This window comes from Ochotona princeps, chromosome 21 (assembly GCF_030435755.1).
Source record: "Ochotona princeps isolate mOchPri1 chromosome 21, mOchPri1.hap1, whole genome shotgun sequence".
In the NCBI taxonomy this organism is placed as follows: Eukaryota; Metazoa; Chordata; class Mammalia; order Lagomorpha; family Ochotonidae; genus Ochotona; species Ochotona princeps.
The window spans coordinates 25,824,015-25,841,225 of record NC_080852.1 but is presented as its reverse complement, the minus strand read 5'-3'; the positions used below and the strand labels follow the sequence as shown (position 1 = coordinate 25,841,225).

The 17,211-nt window shown below is 54.9% G+C and overlaps 1 protein-coding gene across 13 annotated transcripts in view; it reads right to left on the bottom strand.

Annotated features, from left to right (window-relative positions):
• CACNA2D2 (calcium voltage-gated channel auxiliary subunit alpha2delta 2) overlaps window positions 1-17,211 on the bottom strand; it is a 135,521-nt gene that overhangs the window by 105,335 nt on the left and 12,975 nt on the right. For all 13 annotated transcript variants that reach the window (XM_058678625.1, XM_058678635.1, XM_058678626.1 and 10 more), the window contains exon 2: window positions 4,933-5,014. In XM_058678625.1, the coding sequence (XP_058534608.1) occupies window positions 4,933-5,014 (82 nt within the window). The remainder of the gene's footprint in view (window positions 1-4,932; window positions 5,015-17,211) is intronic.

Here is a 17,211-nt window from a genome sequence, read left to right as displayed (position 1 = left end):
CAATGGAGAAAGGAAGTGGGGGAGAAGCAGGGGGACAATAACGACCCTCTTCCCAGCCCTGAGTCTCCCATCACAGCACTCAGGAACCAGCATTCTCAGACTTCAGAGTAGGGGGTGCCAGAGAGCACTCCACTCCAGAGCAGGGTCAGAAAGGCAAGGGGTGGCAAAAGATGGGCTGGGGGATAAAGAGGGGGTCCAGGCAGGGCTTGGGCCAGGCTCCCATGCATCTGCCTCTCTGTACCCAATTATGCTAGAGCAGAGGCCTCGCCACATTCGAGATGCTCTCCCAAAAGCCCCCCTCCTCAGCCCCGCGCATCCCCGCTGGGTGCCGAGCAAGAGGACCATATGGAGGGAATAATAAGACAATTAACTTTCCATTAAAGAATAATATATGTGGGTTTTAGGGAGGCAAGCGACAGCAATCCCTACCCAGCGGCGTATTTCACACTCGCACCCTCCCATCTTCCCCCGCCCCAAAGCACACCACATTCCAGTCATCTGCATCAGGGGATGGGGGCCACCGCTGGGCCTCACCAGGGGGCGGCTGGATGGAGGGTCGGGGCTGTGCCACGCATCAGGGCAGGGGCCCTAGGGATGGCAGTTCCCATGCTGCAGCAGCTGGGGGAAGGGCTGGGAAGAGCAGGGGTGAAGCTCATCCTTCACCCCTCACTTGGCCCCTTTGTGCATCTGCCGAGGCAGCCAGGGACCAGTCCTGAGTGGCAGGGGTTTGCTTGACCTAGGGACTGCCTCCTGCCTGTCTCTCTGGGTGTCGGGTTCCCAACCTCTTGGTCTGCCCTTGCCTGACCTTCCAGGGTGACTTTCATTTCCTGGATGTCTCTCCTTCCAGTCCCTTTTCCTCTTCTGTCCCAGGTCCTCCACTATTTTGAGGTTCCTTGGCACCCTTGGTACTGCTAACTTCACTTGGGATGCCCAGCGCCCACCCTTCCCAAGCAGGCACAGACAACAAGCCCTCAGGCAGTGCCCCCTGAGTTAGCATGAGAGTAGGCACATGTTTAGGAGATGGTGGCATCAGTTGGGATGGGAACAGACATGTCTCAAAGGCACCTGGGTTGCCTCCCTGAATGGGACCCGGGATATGCCCAGACTTTGGTTCATGCAGGGAGCCAGCTCCAGAGGTGGCACTGGGAGAATGTTAATTACACATTCCCAGGGAGCCCTGAGCAGAGGTGGACATGGACAGAGGCAGGCAAGATAGGACCATTTTTGGCTCAGAAATGCCATTCTTGCCTACCCAGCGGAGATGAAGGCACATGGGTGCCATGCATCTGAACCAAGACTCTGGAGGGGCAATGCAGGGCAGAGAACAGGAGACTGGGGGATGGAGATCCCAGTTCTGGAGCCTGTTTCTCTGTAGTAGCAGGCTTAGTAGCCAGGGAGTTCCTCTGACTCAACACCTGCCCCAACATAACAGAATTCGGGGCTGGCCTGCTTGGGATCCCTGGGATCCCTGGATATGATCGGCTGATGGAGGCAGTTGGCCAGAGCCTGGATTTCCCCATTTAATGATAGGACCATGGTAAGACTCAGATTTGGAATGAACTACAGGGCTCATTCCTCCTGACCACAATCCCTCCTGTTCTGCCTTCCTACCAGTGCTCCTTGTACCCCAGCCAGCCCAGCAGAAAGGTTCCTGTATATACCTTCCAGAGTGACCTGGGCTCCAGAGAAGGAAGACCTGCCTGTCTCCACATCCTCTCCCAAGCACCCCCAGGGACCTGATGAATTATTCATCCCGATCAACCTCATTATGCAAATGAGCTCAGAACCCAAGCATATGCTCTGTGCTCTCCCCCAGGATGAGGACAATATGGTGCTGATGGGAGAAGGTAGAAAGGGTTCTGGAGATGTTGATCAATCCCCAAGGACTCTGGAGGGGGCAGACTACAGCAGAGGGTCACACTTCTGTGGCCTGTTCAGGGCAAGAGTGGGCCAGTTTAGGCTACCCAGGAGGGTGTGGCTCAGGGGACTTGCCAAAATGGGAACAGGAATGACAAATGACACTGAGCCTAGCAGGAGTCCTGTTGTGTGCTGGTTCTAGGTTAAATGAGGAAAGGCATGGGGGGTCTTCCCAGCCAGCACACACCTCCTGCTGAGGCATGTCACAGTCTCCAATCTGCAAACAGGCCATAGTAAACTCGCAGCCAAGTCCATGGGGTTGTGGTAAGGTCGGGAGGAGGAAAATGCCAAGGCAAGGAAAACGCTCCCAAATGCCACTGTCTGCAGTTTCTGCACTTGTGCAGCTGCCAGCCCTCATGGCTCTGAGCTCCTGGGGGTGGCGCAGGCAGGGAGGGCGGGCGTGGAGGGGGAGAAGGCCAAGAGAGCTCAGATGCTAGGACCGCCCAGCTGTGGGTGAATAGGGGATGCTTGGAATCCGCTGTGGGAGCCTAAGGAGGAGTAACCTCCTCAGGGGCCAAGGCTGTCAGCCTGGCAGAGCTGAAGCCCGGGTTCAGGACAGCACCTGCCACTGGGTCAGGCTCTGCCCCAAGCATCCTCCTGACCTGTCAGAGCCAGGCCTGGGCTGGGCACATGGGCTTGTCATGTGGCTTGGAGGGAGGACAGTGGTAGCTCGGTCAGGGTTGCAGGTGAATTGTACCTGGGCAAGAAGCCAAACCCTGTTGGCTCCCTCCTGCTCCCATGGGTTTGCCCTCTTCTCCTGGAACTCTGCGCCAGCTCCCCACTTCTCCAGAGTGTCCTGGGCCAAGAAGCAGCCCCAGAGCTGTCAGCAGGAAGGAAGAGACTGAGGAAGCAGGTGAGAAAAAAACTGGGGCAGGACAGAGAGCTGGCAGTCAGCACGCAGGGGGCTGCCAGCAGGAGCAGGACACCAGGTAAGCACTTCCCCACTGCCTGCCAACAGCTGCCAAGCTCCCCAATGCCTAGCTCCCCACATCCACCCAAGAAGGGAGGCATAGCTAGAGAGAGGCAGTGCCCTGCTGCAGGAGTCAGCACCTAGCCCAGCACCCGCTGTGAGGCCAGCACTTTCAAAGTGTCCAGCATCACTCAAGTCCTATCAGAAGAGAAGGGATACATCCTGAGAGTGAAAATGATCTTTGAGGGAAACTCAAATTTGATTTCTAGAAAAGGGGGCGGGTCTGCATCAGTCTGGCCATCATCATCCTCACCTACTCATTAACGACACACTTCCTAGGCAGGCCATGGGTAAAAGACAAGCACCCAAGAGGCTCCCAGTTTCAGCCAGGTACACGTGGTAGAAGCTCTGGGCTAACATTCCATCCAATAGCCTCACAATCCAGGAAGAACACAGGCCCATACAGAACACAGCCCCAGGCCCAACGCCTAATGTATGTGCATCACTTTCTCACTGACCAATTTTCATAGTCTGTGTCGCCCTGGAGTGTAACATAAATGTCAACCAGCTCAGGACCCAAGGCAGGGAGGGGTCTGTATTCAGGGTACATAAATACCCCCTTCTGTTGGGCACCTGGCATGTCCTGCTAGGCCAGTGGGAAAGGCGCATGCTGCACACCACAGGAGCTAGCCTTCTTGCACTCACCTACGCGGCTGCACTTTGCAGTGCCTGCTTAGAGCCTGGTTAGTGCTGAGTGCTATTCCTGAGCCTAAATTGACTCCTGTTCCAGAACAGCTCTTCCTACAGTGCGTGCTATGGAAAGCTCTGCTGGCTTCCAAGTGCAGCTGAGTCATGAAGAGTTCACAGGAAGAGTGGGACGGGGGCTAATGCGGTTCAAGCCTCACAGACCGGGAAACGGAGGGGTCCTTGAGTGCCAGGCAAGTGCAGTGGGAGGATGCGCAGTGGGACTGGCAGTTCAGACTTCCAGACCCAGACCCCTTTCCCTGCCTTGCCCTCCCTGGTAGATATCCCCAAACAGGTCCACGCAGTGGCAGAGGTCTGACCTAAACACACACTTCCATTTTTCCGGGTACCTGCAAGAAGCCAAGCATGGGAAAGAATGAGGGACACTCCCCTGCTCCACAGAGGTCACATCTGACCCTGACCCTAACCAAGAAGAAAGACAAGATATCAGGGGGACAGGCAATTACAGAACGCTGCATTTGGACTCACAGCTGAGCTCCAATAGGAATTCCATTTCCTCTACTGTCCCTGGGCCAGGTATCAGCAAGAAGAGTCCCATTAATGCCTCTGTTCAGTTCTGGGAAGCACCTCCTGACCCAAGTCTCTGGCAGCAAGATCCCCAAAGACCTCCCAGCCCCTCCGCAGCCCCACTCCACCATCCAGGAGCTCCATGCTCCAGGCGCCTGCATTTCCACATAAAGAGCACCGGCTGCGGAGCCCGCGGCCTGACAGCAGCACATTTCGCAGCCTTCTGGGGGAGACGGATGGCCTGCTCTTCACATCACTATTTCAAACATTAACATAATCTCCCAGGATGAATGTGGTTGCCGGCGCCCAATCAATCACCCCTCCCGCACCTTGCACCCTCATCCCGCCACGGCGTACACAGGCTTCCCACTCCTCTCGTGCCTGCCACATGCCTTCAGTGCTGCTTCCCTGGTGGGGGTGCGGAGGATCTGGCTTGGCCATCCTCTTCTTTGGGGGGCAGTCCCTTCAGCATCTGAGCATCCTGTGTCCACCAGCCACTCCAGGGCCTGGACTCGCACCATAGGCGTTAGCTTCAGCACAGAGCTCACCACCAAACCGTGAGATGCCCATATCCTATCAGAGGGGATAGCTCGCTGCTCCAGTCATGAGAGTGTGGTACAGCCAAACAGCCTCCAAACTGGCCCAAAAGATGGGCAGTGAAAGGAGGGCTCGGTGCAGGAAGAGTGACAGATCAGGCACCAGGGACCATATTCATTCCCGGGAAGAGCAGATGCAGACCTGAGATGGAGCAAGGTACCACTGTTTTCCCAGCTATTTCCTACTGACTTTTCCCCCACTAATACCTCAGCCACCCCATCCTCCCCATCATTTACCTCACGGAGCTGCTGGACACCTCCAAAAATGCGCATCACGCCTTCAATCTCCTGCTCCAGGCGCCGGGCCCAGTGCTGCATCCTGTGTGCAAAGAGGACAGCTGAGTCAGGAGTAGCCCCTGCCACTCTACCACCCTGGAGGAATCTGGGCAGCCATACCCTCACAGCCCAGTTTTCACTAGTTGAGAACCAGAGGCTGGGAGCTAGAATGCACCTGCAACTCCCCTTTGGACACTCCCACAACTTCAGGGCTTCCTGGCTTCTCATGCTCTGCAGGCAGCTGAGGAGAGCGGAGGTCATTGTCGACACACCCAGGGAACTCAGCAGCCCCCGAGAGGACTGCAGGGAAAGAGATGTGCTTGTGAACAACAGTCGTCCAGGACACAGGGGACTTCGGGATACCAGGGAGATGGGCTTAGGATGGAGTCAGGTGAAGTCTGTTGGAGTTTCCTGTCCCTAAGACCAGGGAAGGGCCAGCGAGTGCAGCTACCAGAATCACATTGTTGTGTGGCGGACCATGGAGAGCCTGCAGCTGAGATGGCATCACTGACCCGTACTCTAGAAGACGATGCCTGGCTGAGGCTGAGCGTTGTTTCTCCCACATGTGCTACCCACCAAGGGTCCAGGGCAGGCCCTCCTGCCCCTTTCTGGGGGGTCTAATTAGTTCCATGGATCCTTCACCTGAGTCACAAGCCTGAGCAGTCTCCCTCTCGGAGACCAATGCCACCCCTGTGACTGGTGCAGCGCACCTTTGCCTCGGCTGCCTCTTCTACAGTGTTGGGGTGAGGTGGGCTACCCCTGAGGGTGTCAGAGGAACAAACGGGAAGAGGCAAGACATGCGCACTGCTAAGGAATCTTGGTGAATGGACAGGATGGATAGGTGGGCATGCAACCCTGAATCTTCAGTCCCATATCCCAGAAATAGGAAGGGATCTGGGAAGAGGCCCTGCCCAGGCCTAAACCCTTCCAACAGGACCAGCTAAGAGGAGCCCTTGCCAGAGGTCGCCAGAGGGACATGCTGCTCCCTCCAACAGAGCACTCCATTGGGAGCAGGCCCCCAGCTTGCTGTGTCTGCAAAGGACCTGGCCTTGCCCTTCCCACTTGACTTGTTCTGGCATAGACTATGACCCTTCCAGGAGGATCCACAGGACAATCACCACAAGGCTTCGAATAATTTGTTAATCAATCCCAAATAACACAGCATGACAGGGGTAGGTGCTGCCAGTACCCTGTCCCTGGAGCCCAGGGTCCAGGAGATCATTGCTGGCCCTGATGCCTTTCCTTGGGCCTGCCACTTCCCCCAGTGCCATTTGGGGCCAGAACCCTCTTCTGGATCCCTGTGACCCAAGAATCAAGCCTCTTCCACAGTCCCCTACCCTCAATCCCTCCTCAGGCCTGTTGCTGGAAGGGGGGTGGTGGCTGGGCCAATGCCATTGTGTGTGCCCGGGTCGGTTGGCATGGGAACTTGGAGCAGGAGGCGGGCAGATCACTAATTGCAATTTGCCAAGCTGAATGTCAGGACCATGATGGAAAAAAGAATCAACATCAAAAGAAAGAGGTATTAGCTTTGGCTTGTTGCTGACTGAGCCGCTGCCTGATTTCCACCTCCGCTCCTCAACACAGGGGGAAAACCCAATCCTGAGTCCACGTGGAGACCATCCTGCTGGTTAGGTTCTGACAGGCAATCAGGCTGTAGCAGCAGCCTACAGAGGGCAAAATGCAGAAGAGAATCAGCTCTTTGGCCCCTGGCCACCAGGCACTGATCTCTTGGCCCTGGCTGCAAGTGGACAATGTGGCAGGTGGCTCTTTGTGTTCTTGAGACAGAGCCCTGGGAGTTAATGCTGGGATGGGCTCCCACACAGTTCTGTGTTCAGGCAGGCAGACAGGTGGCAGACAAATGGGCAGGGTCGAGGAGCTGATCTCCAAAGGGAGCCATTAGCTTTGCTCTGGCCCTGACCCTGACTCAGCTGTTCACTGGTCTAGGGGACAAAAATTCTAACCAAAATCTTTCCTGGATCAAGCGAAAGGTGTAGTGCCACTTGCCCTGTCACGTCAGTCCTCACAAAGCAGCACACAGGATCACTCACAGCACACAAACAAGGAAATTGAGGCACAAACGGCTTGTTTAAAGTCACCACCCAGGAGGTGGTGAACACGGGACTTGATCTAGAAGGGTGCCACAGTCACAAGCACTGCCTTCCCCCCGGGCTTCACCTTACAGGTGGGATCCATCATTGCAGGGACATTCACACCACAGAATGTGCTGGAAACTGTGCCTGCCTCCTGCCCAGAGAGCAAACTGCAGATGTTACCATCATGTTACCAATGCTGCTCCAGGCTTGGATTATTTTCTGGTCTATAGGTCTCTGTTCCCAGGATTTCACAGATAAGTAAAAGAAAATTAATTGGGAGGACAAACATGGATGCCAAATCCTTATTTTCTTCAGATAACACATTATTACAAACAACATCGTTTCCTCTAAAAAGCCCACTGCAACACCAAAATCATTTTTAAAAGAACCAAATCTCAGGGCAAACTCCAATTCTTTCTCAAGATGTATTATTTTCTCTCCCCATCTCTCTGTACCACACATGCATGCACACACAATCTTCCCACTCCTGCCCCAGGCTAAGCAGCTCTAGCCTCTGCCAGGGGCTGTGGGGACTGGCCCACTGTGACACAGTGGGACACATTCATAGTCTCGAAGCCTCAGGGTGGCTTTGGTAGCCTGGTAGCCTGGACCTGACAGCAGCCCTCAAGCTCCAGCTGCACTGCCCATCAGCACATGCCAGGGAAAGCAAGTTACTTTGATGATTCACCTAAATCAAACCAATTAGGAAGGTGATATGTGTGTGTCCCAGAGTTAAAGAGAACATGATGATGGATCATTCATTTCAGTATCACAGGGATGTGACTTTGTGGGTTCTGGGGTTTGGCCAGTGTCCCACTGCCAGCTCAAGGGGTGACACATGGGCACAGAGGAGTCAGGAGCTGACAACGCACCTGAAGCAGTGCAGTCACTCTCCAAACCAAGCCCAACTCTGGCCAGGACAGTCACCTTCACTCCAGCAGAATAGCATGCGGGCTCCAGAAGGATGAGGTACACTGGAGTCAAAGGCAACTGACCATACCCTGCACAGCTTCCCATCAGCCTGGGCCCAGGTGCTTAGTTCTGCTAGCATTTCTCTGGCTGGACAGTACTATATTCCCATCAGGGAGGTCCACCTGCTAGATGTCCATAGCCTTGTGATTTTCCATGCCTGCCATTGAGGAACCATTGGTTATTCTAAGCGTGTCTATGTGCCAAATTAGCACGACAGTGAAGAGATACTGGGAGACAGGCATACATCAGGGGCATGAGAGGCTGGGAATGAACTACCTCCCCAATGTGCCCATACCTAAGCAGCTCCACTTCACAGATGAGAAAACTGAGGCCCCTGGAAAGGACAGGCTCAGAGTCACACACTTAAGTCAGAAGCCAGACCTGTGTTCCTGATTCCAGTAGGGCCATGACCCTTTCCTGCCAGGACACTGAAGTCTCAAAGGAGAGGATGCCTGTTCTGCTCCTGAGTGAGCTCGGCTTTCCCATCTGTGAGTGGAGTTCATGACAAATGGCTAAGTTGTTTCCTGTTCATATTCACTGCCCACCACTAAGCAGTCCCCTGAGGGTAGAAAACCATTCAAAATATCCCCCTGTCCCAAGATCTAGGTTCCCCTGCATGCTCAAGAAAATCTTCAGTAAATGTCTGGGGGGAAAGTGGGCAGAAGGAGTGGCTGCAGGCAAGGCTGGGCAGGCAGAGGCTGTGGGACATCAGGCTCTTGTCTCTGAGGTCCATGGCAGAACCAAGGAGTGGTAAGGAGACAGGAAGGGTTCACTACTAAGGTAAGGGAGCAAATTCATCTATATAGACAGTGAGAAGTCTGGGGAGACCCCAGCTCTGAGGCCAGCTGCAAAGGCTTCTGCAGAGGGGAGGGACAGAGGAGAGAAAGGGAAGGGGCCGTGTGCAGATGCGGCAGCATAGATTAAACTGTTGCCAGTTGTTAATTTTATATGTGAAGTTGTTGATCAGAATGTGATTTAATTGTACAGTATAATCCAGGCTTTTGGAATAAATTATGCAGAAAACTCATCTATAATTAAACAAATCAAAAAACCAGAGACAGGTGACACTGCGGTTCACCCTCAGAGGGCATAGGGTGGTATGGGCGGCTGGACCCAGCGGAGGGGAGAAAGCGAGGGCAGGGAAGTTTGTTCCAGGGGCCAAGGACTGCAGGGAGTGAAGGGTCAAACCCCTGGGCACCCTCCGCTAGTCTTTCTGTCACTCACTTGGCAGCATTTTCTGCCTTCAAAGTCTATTGCCTCAGCCAGGCAGCCTTCCTGGACAACCCCTATTCTGATGTGCAGATAACAGTCTACAGTTGTCCCTGTGCTTGGCAGGGCATCCACTGCCTGTACGGGGGTGAAGGAGTGGGTCCTGAAGGTGGGAGAACGCAACAGGTGGACATTTGCTGGGGCAGGCAAGGGGTGTGAGAGAACAGGCACCACAGGGACCACTCTCTGCCAAGGGCACAGTGAACCAAATACAGCACGGCAGAGGCTGTGGATCTCCTGCTTCCTGCGAGATCGGTTGGCCAATTATTCTCCCAACTCTGGGGGAGGTAACAATTTTAAATAAAGTGGTATTTAATTATTTTGATTATATTTCAGCTGGCCTGCCACCTCCCACCTCATTGCCTTCAATGCCATTTGAAAAGGAAAGAAAGGGAGACAGCAGGAAGAGGGATGGGGCAGGAGTGACAGACAGAAAAGAAACCTAGGGAGTCCAGGGCAGGGCCGGAGGGCATCTGTGTCAGGCTGACCCTGCCCGAGCAGGCAGGCGAGCAGCTGTGGGAGTGTGCTGCCCTCAAAAGGGAGGCTTGGCACGCCCCAGCAGCTGCAATCCCTGCTGAGGCAGGAACTAAAGCAGTAAACTGAAGGCCATACTCCAGGGTTATGGCCTCTCCAGAGCCACCTCCCCTGGGGAATCCTTCTTGACCACTTGGATTAACATCCCTCTGTGTCTTGACTGAGTGTCTAGATCCAGCTCTGGCTCTTCCAAGACCATGGAGCAGACATGCACCCTTGGGCATCAGTTGTGCCATCTCATTTAAAAGTTAGAGCTTAAGTTCACCAACCATATCTACTCTCCAAGGACTTAAGAGGTAGTCAGTGGGGTCCACAGCCCTAGAAAAGAGAGGTGGCCATGCAGACCCCCACACGGGCACACAGGGCCAAGTGCCCTCTTCACACCTGCAGTTCCCTATTTGTGGGGCCTGCCTTTGGGTACTCCTCACGGGCTGCCACCCTCTCTGCCCTGCCCCAGCCTTCCTCCATCACAGCATCCTTTTGCTTCTCTATTTGGGGGAGGAGACTCCTCAGTGCTCTGGGCCTGGGCGGGGAGAGGAGCCTCCTGCGCTGACTTGAGGATCAAGGGTTAGCCAAGGAATATGGTCTAGCCAATGTCCTTGACTCACCAGAGGACAAACCGGCCCAGGCAGCACTGGCCTTTCATGACCTAAACCTTGGAGGGGAAACAGGCCAAAGAGGGAAGGGGGCACACTCATTTGGCCATTTCATGGTGGAATCCCACTCCCCAGTCAGGAGAGTCAGACTCGGGCCTCAGAGGCCTCAGGTCTTCAGCCCCACTTGGGGTTCAGTTAAAGGCACCTGCAGGGTGAGCAATGCTGGGGCTTCTAGGAGCCAGGTCTCCACTGCATCCACTCAGCCCACATGCCATGCACATGGTATACAGGGAGGTGGGAGCTTGCATTCATCACTGGCAGCCTGGGAGACCCAGAGCAGAGAGAAGGGAGCGGCGGAGAGGAGCTGCAGCTGCATTGAAGCCTGAATTAGTCCGAGTCCTCCAGCCTTGACTACGTGTGTCTTGGGACCCTGCCCAAATACTGCTCCTTAATGAGGTTATTAATGACAGGGCTGTCCCTTCCCTTTCTTTGCTGAGAAAGAACTTTTCCTTCTAATTGGTGCTTGGCTGGGAGGCAGCCTCTCCTCTTCCCCCAAGACTCACAGTGAACGGGCACCTGGCTTTAATTAGGGCACCAGGTCCAGCCCAGTGTTTACGCTAATAGTCAGCCCGTGTAGAGGGAAGGAGGGGCTTGGAGCCTGGGAGTGGGAGAGCCCAAGAAGCTCCTGGATCCAAGTTCCCAGATGAGGTCCCTGTCTGAGTGCCTATCCAGGCAGACTCCCTCTCTGCTGTTCATTGCTTGCACCATCCTGGTCTACTAGCTCTGCAGGAGAAGGCCCCAGCTCTCCAGACTGGAAAACAGACCTGGTGCTGAGCAGATCCACCTCCCCAGAGTCCAGCTGACCTACTGGCCATCCTAACCCAGTCTGTGTGTGGCTGCTGGAGCAGGCCGCTAAGGGTGGGCAGCGGAAGCCCACGAACCCACAAGGGAGCCTGCAGAGGACTGGAAACACGGTGGTGGCTGCCCCGCGCTGGCCTAGGAGGCCTCCCTCCCCCAGCTCCTCTCCGTATGAATTATTAAGGCTCGTTTATGAAGGGCTGCCCAGGCCTGTGGCTTCCCTGCATAATTCATGGCTCTCCTAGAAGTGCTGGCGCTGGAGCAGACACTTCCTCCAGGAAGCAAGGAAAAAGTGCAGAGGAGTGGTCCAGACACCGGCTGTCCTCCACCCTCTAACACCCTGTCTCCCCCTCATGCCCCACAGCACCTTCCATACCTGAATTCCAGGTCTTGGGGCCAGGGCGGGGGTGGGGGATTGTGCAGGCTCATCCACCCCCTGCTTGTGCCTCACTTTCCCTTCTGTGGTCATAAGCTCAGCTACTCAAATTGCTTCCAAATTGCTCTGGCAGCAAGATCAGCCTCCCTTTAGCTGTCCCACTATAACCTCCATAGTGCCCACTGTGTACCTGGTGAGGTGTCCCTCGATACAGTCAGCATATTCTCAAAGCAGACTGCAAGCACGGCTCCATGCAATCATTGTCACAAACCCGAGGCTGTTCTGAAGGTCCCCATTCAGGACCCCTGGCCTCTGTAACTCCCAGTAGCTTCTGTTTTCTGGGTACTGTTGAGACTCCCTTTCCCCTACCCCATCCTCACTGCACAGAGTGATGGTGATCAACAGCACACTGCACAGTGGTGGGAAAGCCGTCCCTGGTCCAAGGTCAAATCTCCTGCCTTTCTGGTAGTCTGGACTGGCGTGTCATTCAGATGCTAGAACTGGTGTCACAGGATGTGAATTTTCCACAGTGAGTGGAACTCATGAAGCAGCTGAGGCCTGCCTCAAGCTAGGATCCTGGCTTGAGGCACCAGGACAGATCTCTGCTGTCCTTTGTGCCTCCAGGCCAGGAGTCACCTGCCACAGCTGCCAATACCAGGTGAGTGTTCTAGGGTCTGGGACATCACTCCTCCTATCCACAGGTGATCACGGGTGATAGAGAGGCACTCTGCCTAGGCCCAACTCAAGCTTACTCAGGTAGCTCTCAGGAGGCAAGAGGAGGGAGCTATGCCCAAGCCCAGTGTCAGCGGGGTCCAGGCAGGCTAAGAACCTGTACAGGTCAGTAGGTAAGGAAGAAGAAACCCAGGAGCTCTGGCCTCCTGTTCCTACTCGACACCAGGATCTGCAGCCTGACCAGAAGCAGCAGGACAGACTATCTCTGTGCCGCCAATCTCTGGTCAGATTCTGTGATTCACATGTCCCCATCTCCCTCCCACCATCCTCCCCTTCCCCCAGCATGAGTCAAATCCTTGCTGAGCCACAAATAGCTGTCCTCTGTGCAAGTCCTCAACATGGGTGCCTGCCTTGAGGAGGACACAGACCCTCTCAGGGACCTTTGGTTCGCTCAGGGCAGAGACCTCATGGGAACTCTCAGGCCACCTGAAGTTGGACAGGTACACAGTGGAGACCAACTGAGCCCCTGTTCCTTGGTCTTGTCCCTCCTTTATCTGGCCTATGCACCTCCATGAGGAAACCTACCTGGAAGCCCCCCAGCTCCTTCTCAAACCCAGAGTATTCATCATTCTTCACCAAACGTACCTTAGGCTGTGGCTACAGCCTGGTCCCACCACAAGCATCCTTTAGAGCTTAGCGTGGAGCCAGGAAAAGAACAGTTTTCTGGAAATAGCTGGGGATAGATATTTTCCCCCATGGGACCATAGTGGGAGAGGGGCTGGGGAGCAGTGCTAGGAAAGGGCCTCCAAATGAAATAGGGAATAAAGCTCCAAAAACAGGGTAACTAGTGTGTGCTGACATCACACAATACCCTTGGCCACTTGTGTGCCAATCCACACCCACTCCATGGATGAGAACTCTGAGGTCTGGATGGATGGAGCAACTTGTCTAAGATCATCTGGCCAGTTTGTACTTGAGCCCAGGGGACTATGACCCCACAGCCCTGGTCCCAAGGGCCATGGAACCTTCCTAATCTTGGCCCAAATTTGGGCAATCGCATGTGGACCTCCACTTGCTTATGACCTTTTGCAGCTTTGGGAAGGGATCCCACTGCCAGGTCAAGCAAGCCAGGGCTGGGCAATGGGGAAGTCCTTCCTCAGGTTCCACCACAGATCCCCGGCTGGTCAGGAGGTATAAGATCCTGGGCCCCAAATCCCCCCTCATCACCACCAGGTAGTCTGGACCGGTTGGGCAGGAACACCCATTTCCTCTGGGATCTGCTCTTGCTGATGCCTGGCTTCCCAGAGCTTGGCAAGCCACATGTAAATTGGATGCGGGGGCTCAGTCCCTCACACGCACTGCACCATAGGCCTGGTACTCAGTGTGCTCCGCAGGGAATCCTGCAGCAATGCCAAGTCCCTGGCAAATGAGAGGGCACCAAGCTGCAGTGAGGAAGGGACTTCCTCACTGGACTTCCAGCCCAGCAGCCCATCTCCTTCTGGCCTAGGTAGCCTGTGCTGTCTTGGGGATTTAAATTAGCAAGGCTCATTGCTGAGTCTCACACCCACCGCACCCCATCCAGTCAATCACCTGGCTGCTTACTGAGTTACCTTTGGGGCAGTGGTGAGGGCAGTGGTATGAGCAAGAAACACACAGGCTGGCCTTTGGGAGCTTGGGAATCAAGCAGAGCAGGTGGCATCTGACCCTGATGGGACCTGATAAGCTCCATAAAAGGGTTCCACAAGCCTGGGCAGTGGGAAGGAGATGCCCAGCCATGGGGATGACCTGGCCTGGGGCTCTGGGGAGTGAGGATGGCATGGCAGGGTCGGAGGGCAGTCGAGAGAGAACTGCATTTGCTAGGTTTTGTAATGAGTTCTGCACACACACTCACAGGCTGATGCTGGGCCCAAAGCACATGAGACCCCATGTCCAGGCCAGCAGAACCCCGAGCCTGCAGCACACACCAAGTACCTCCCCGAGGGCACTGAGCTCCAGGCAGTAGGGACATGAGGAGGACAGCTGCAGGCAGGGGTGGTAAACTGGGTTCATAGGGTGGGGTGCTCTGCTCTGTGCTAGGCACCAACCTGGGCAGAGGGTTCTGTGATGGTATCTGGTCAGCATCTTGAACCCAGCAGGGCCAACCCTGATGGTCCCCTGGATCTACTCTTCCCAACAGCTCAGCAGGTGGCAACTCCATTCTTCTAGCTGCTAAGCCAAACACCTAGAGGGTCACATGGAATCCCTTTCTCCCTCTCATTCCTAAACCACTAGCATGTCTTACCACCCTGCTCACACCCTCTCACAGCTCCTAGCCTACTCACACATCAACCGAAGTCTCATGCTGATCCCACTGGCCCTGCCTGACCTGGCCCCCTCTTCTCCATTTCTCCCTTCATATTCCTCTGTTTTGGCCACATGTTACCTCAGGGCTTTAGCTCAAGACACTTTTCCTCAGCTGTAGTCTCCGCTCCTTTCAGGCTTTTATTCTCACACTTCTTCAGCAATGCCTACCCTTACCCTACCCAGATCAACTGCAGCCTCTTATTAATTCACCCTGTTCCCTTTTCCACAGCACTTGCTACCTTCCAATACAGCATGTCTTCAGTCTTTGACTACTATCATCCTAGCTCATGCCAGCGCCTGGCACATGGCAGATGCTCCAGTGTGCTGAGAGAATGAAGTGACAGCAGGTTGTAGTGGAGAAAAGCGTATGCCCAAAGAGAATGTGCCAGGATGGAGTATTTCACTGGGCACAGCCTATATGGTCAAGGGCAGCCCACATCCAAGTTACTTCCCTAGGGGACTTCTGTATAGACATTTGACCTGGGCTTCCCAGCCCAGCCCACATGTCAAGTGCAGCTCATGAGGACAGTGTATCAGGTGGTTTCTCTCTATCTCTCAGACAAGCAAAGCTCAGACCAGCTGCCCATCAGCTCTGGGTGTTTGCCCTGCAATCCCCATTCTCCAAGAGCTCTACTTGGCAGGGCTTGGGGAGCCCTAGGCTGAATAAGCATGAGCGCCCTCCGGGAAATTGTTCCTTGCCAGTGGGACGAGGGAAACGGAACAGACTAGCTAGAAGGGTGCAGTCTCTCAGGCATTGATTTCATTTGTTCATCCTTCAGATGCTAACTTTCGGGCACAGCCTTCTGGTCCAAGCACCCCAACACTATGCCCCAGGCTCTGGACCCTGTGATCATGGCCCTGGGGAAAGTAGACAGTACTGAGGACCCAACCAACATTAGAGGTTTGGGACATTATCATCCCCCCTCCCATCAAGAGGTAACTCCATGCCCCAAGAAGGCCTTCCTGCTACTGCATCCCCCCAGAGGTATCCACAAGGGCAAAGCCCTCACCACTCCTCTGGTGCTTTTTGTCACAGACATATCCTTAGAACTCCTTTTCTTCAAACAGGATCTGGCACTCATGGGGTCAATGACGGGATACTCCATCCTACTGACCAGTGTGCACAGGAAATGGGCCCATTTTAAAGATGAGGAAACTGAGGCACAAGCTGATAAAAATGCGGTAGCACATAGGGCTACATTTCCCACAACAGCTTCACCTTCCCCTGTGCCCCCTCCCTGCCCCAGCCAGCCCCAGCCCAGGCTGTCTAGCGTGCAGCAGGCATTTGCACTGAGGCAACAAAGCCTGCAGCTCCGGGTGCTGCAGCTCCAGGAAGTCTCCACCCTTCTTCATCTGAGAGTAATGGCCTCCTACATACACCACCAGCCTGGAAATCACCTGTGAAATATATTTCCCCCGGCGCTGGCTCAGGAACCATGTAAATCACTCCACTTAATGGCCTCTGGGAGTGCTCCCCGCACCCCTACCCCAGCCACTCTGCACTATGGAACCTGGGGCTTGGGGTGCCAGACAGGCAGAGCACCAGTTCAGAGCTCTGGGCACCCAAGGCACCCTGGGTGCCAGCAGGCACAGCCCTGGCAGAAAGCAGTCTCTGGGCGCACAGCCATTAAGAGAGTGGAAGGGTCGGATGGGAGCTTCTGGAACCGGGGCAAAATAACCCTGCAAGGCAAGTCTGGGCCTCCTCCCCCTTCCCCTGTGCTGTGCACACCATCCATGACTAAACCTCAGAGGAGGGCAGCTTGCTAGGCCCTGTACCACCCTGACTGGGCATGGTAGTGGCTGGAATATGATGTTTCATCCATTCACCCCTTGGAAGCCAACTAGAGCAGCTGAGTGACGGACATGCCTGAGTCAGGCTGGACCTGGGCACATACACAGGCCCTTGGGGATAGCAGGTTCCTCATAGGCAGCACTGAAGCAGTACCAGCTCCCCATCCCTGGACCTTAGCGTCCCAAACAGGCAGAGGTGTGGTTCCCACATGTATCCTGCTACCCTCTACAGTCATAGTTCTCTCCATTTGTAATGTTTATTTCCATCTACTTGAAAAGGAGCGAGAAACAGATACAGGAGTCTTTCACCTGCTGGTTCACTTCCCAGATGTCCACGACAACCAGGGCTAGACCAGGCTGAAGCCAGGAGCCAGGAACCCCAATCACCACCAGCCTGGGACTGTGGACCTGGAAGCACTCACTGTGCACTTGTACTCCAAAGACAGCTGCTGCCCAGAGGGTACTCTGTCCTGAGGAAGTGGTCTCTTCCAAGGGGCACCTGAAGCCTACCAGAAACGCCTTCTGGGCTGTGCTCTCCACCCATGCCAGCTTACAGGTGAGATGACAGCTATGCCAGGAGGCAGGGGGGGGGAGGGGACAGGGAGCACGGGTGGTTATGAAGAAGGCTCTGCCACTCCAGAGCAGGCAGGAATGATGTGGGCAGGCTTGCTCAGACTCCCACAATGAGCTGGACAAGGGCTGGGTTAGGTGGAAGGAGGCTGGGGGAGCAGGGCAA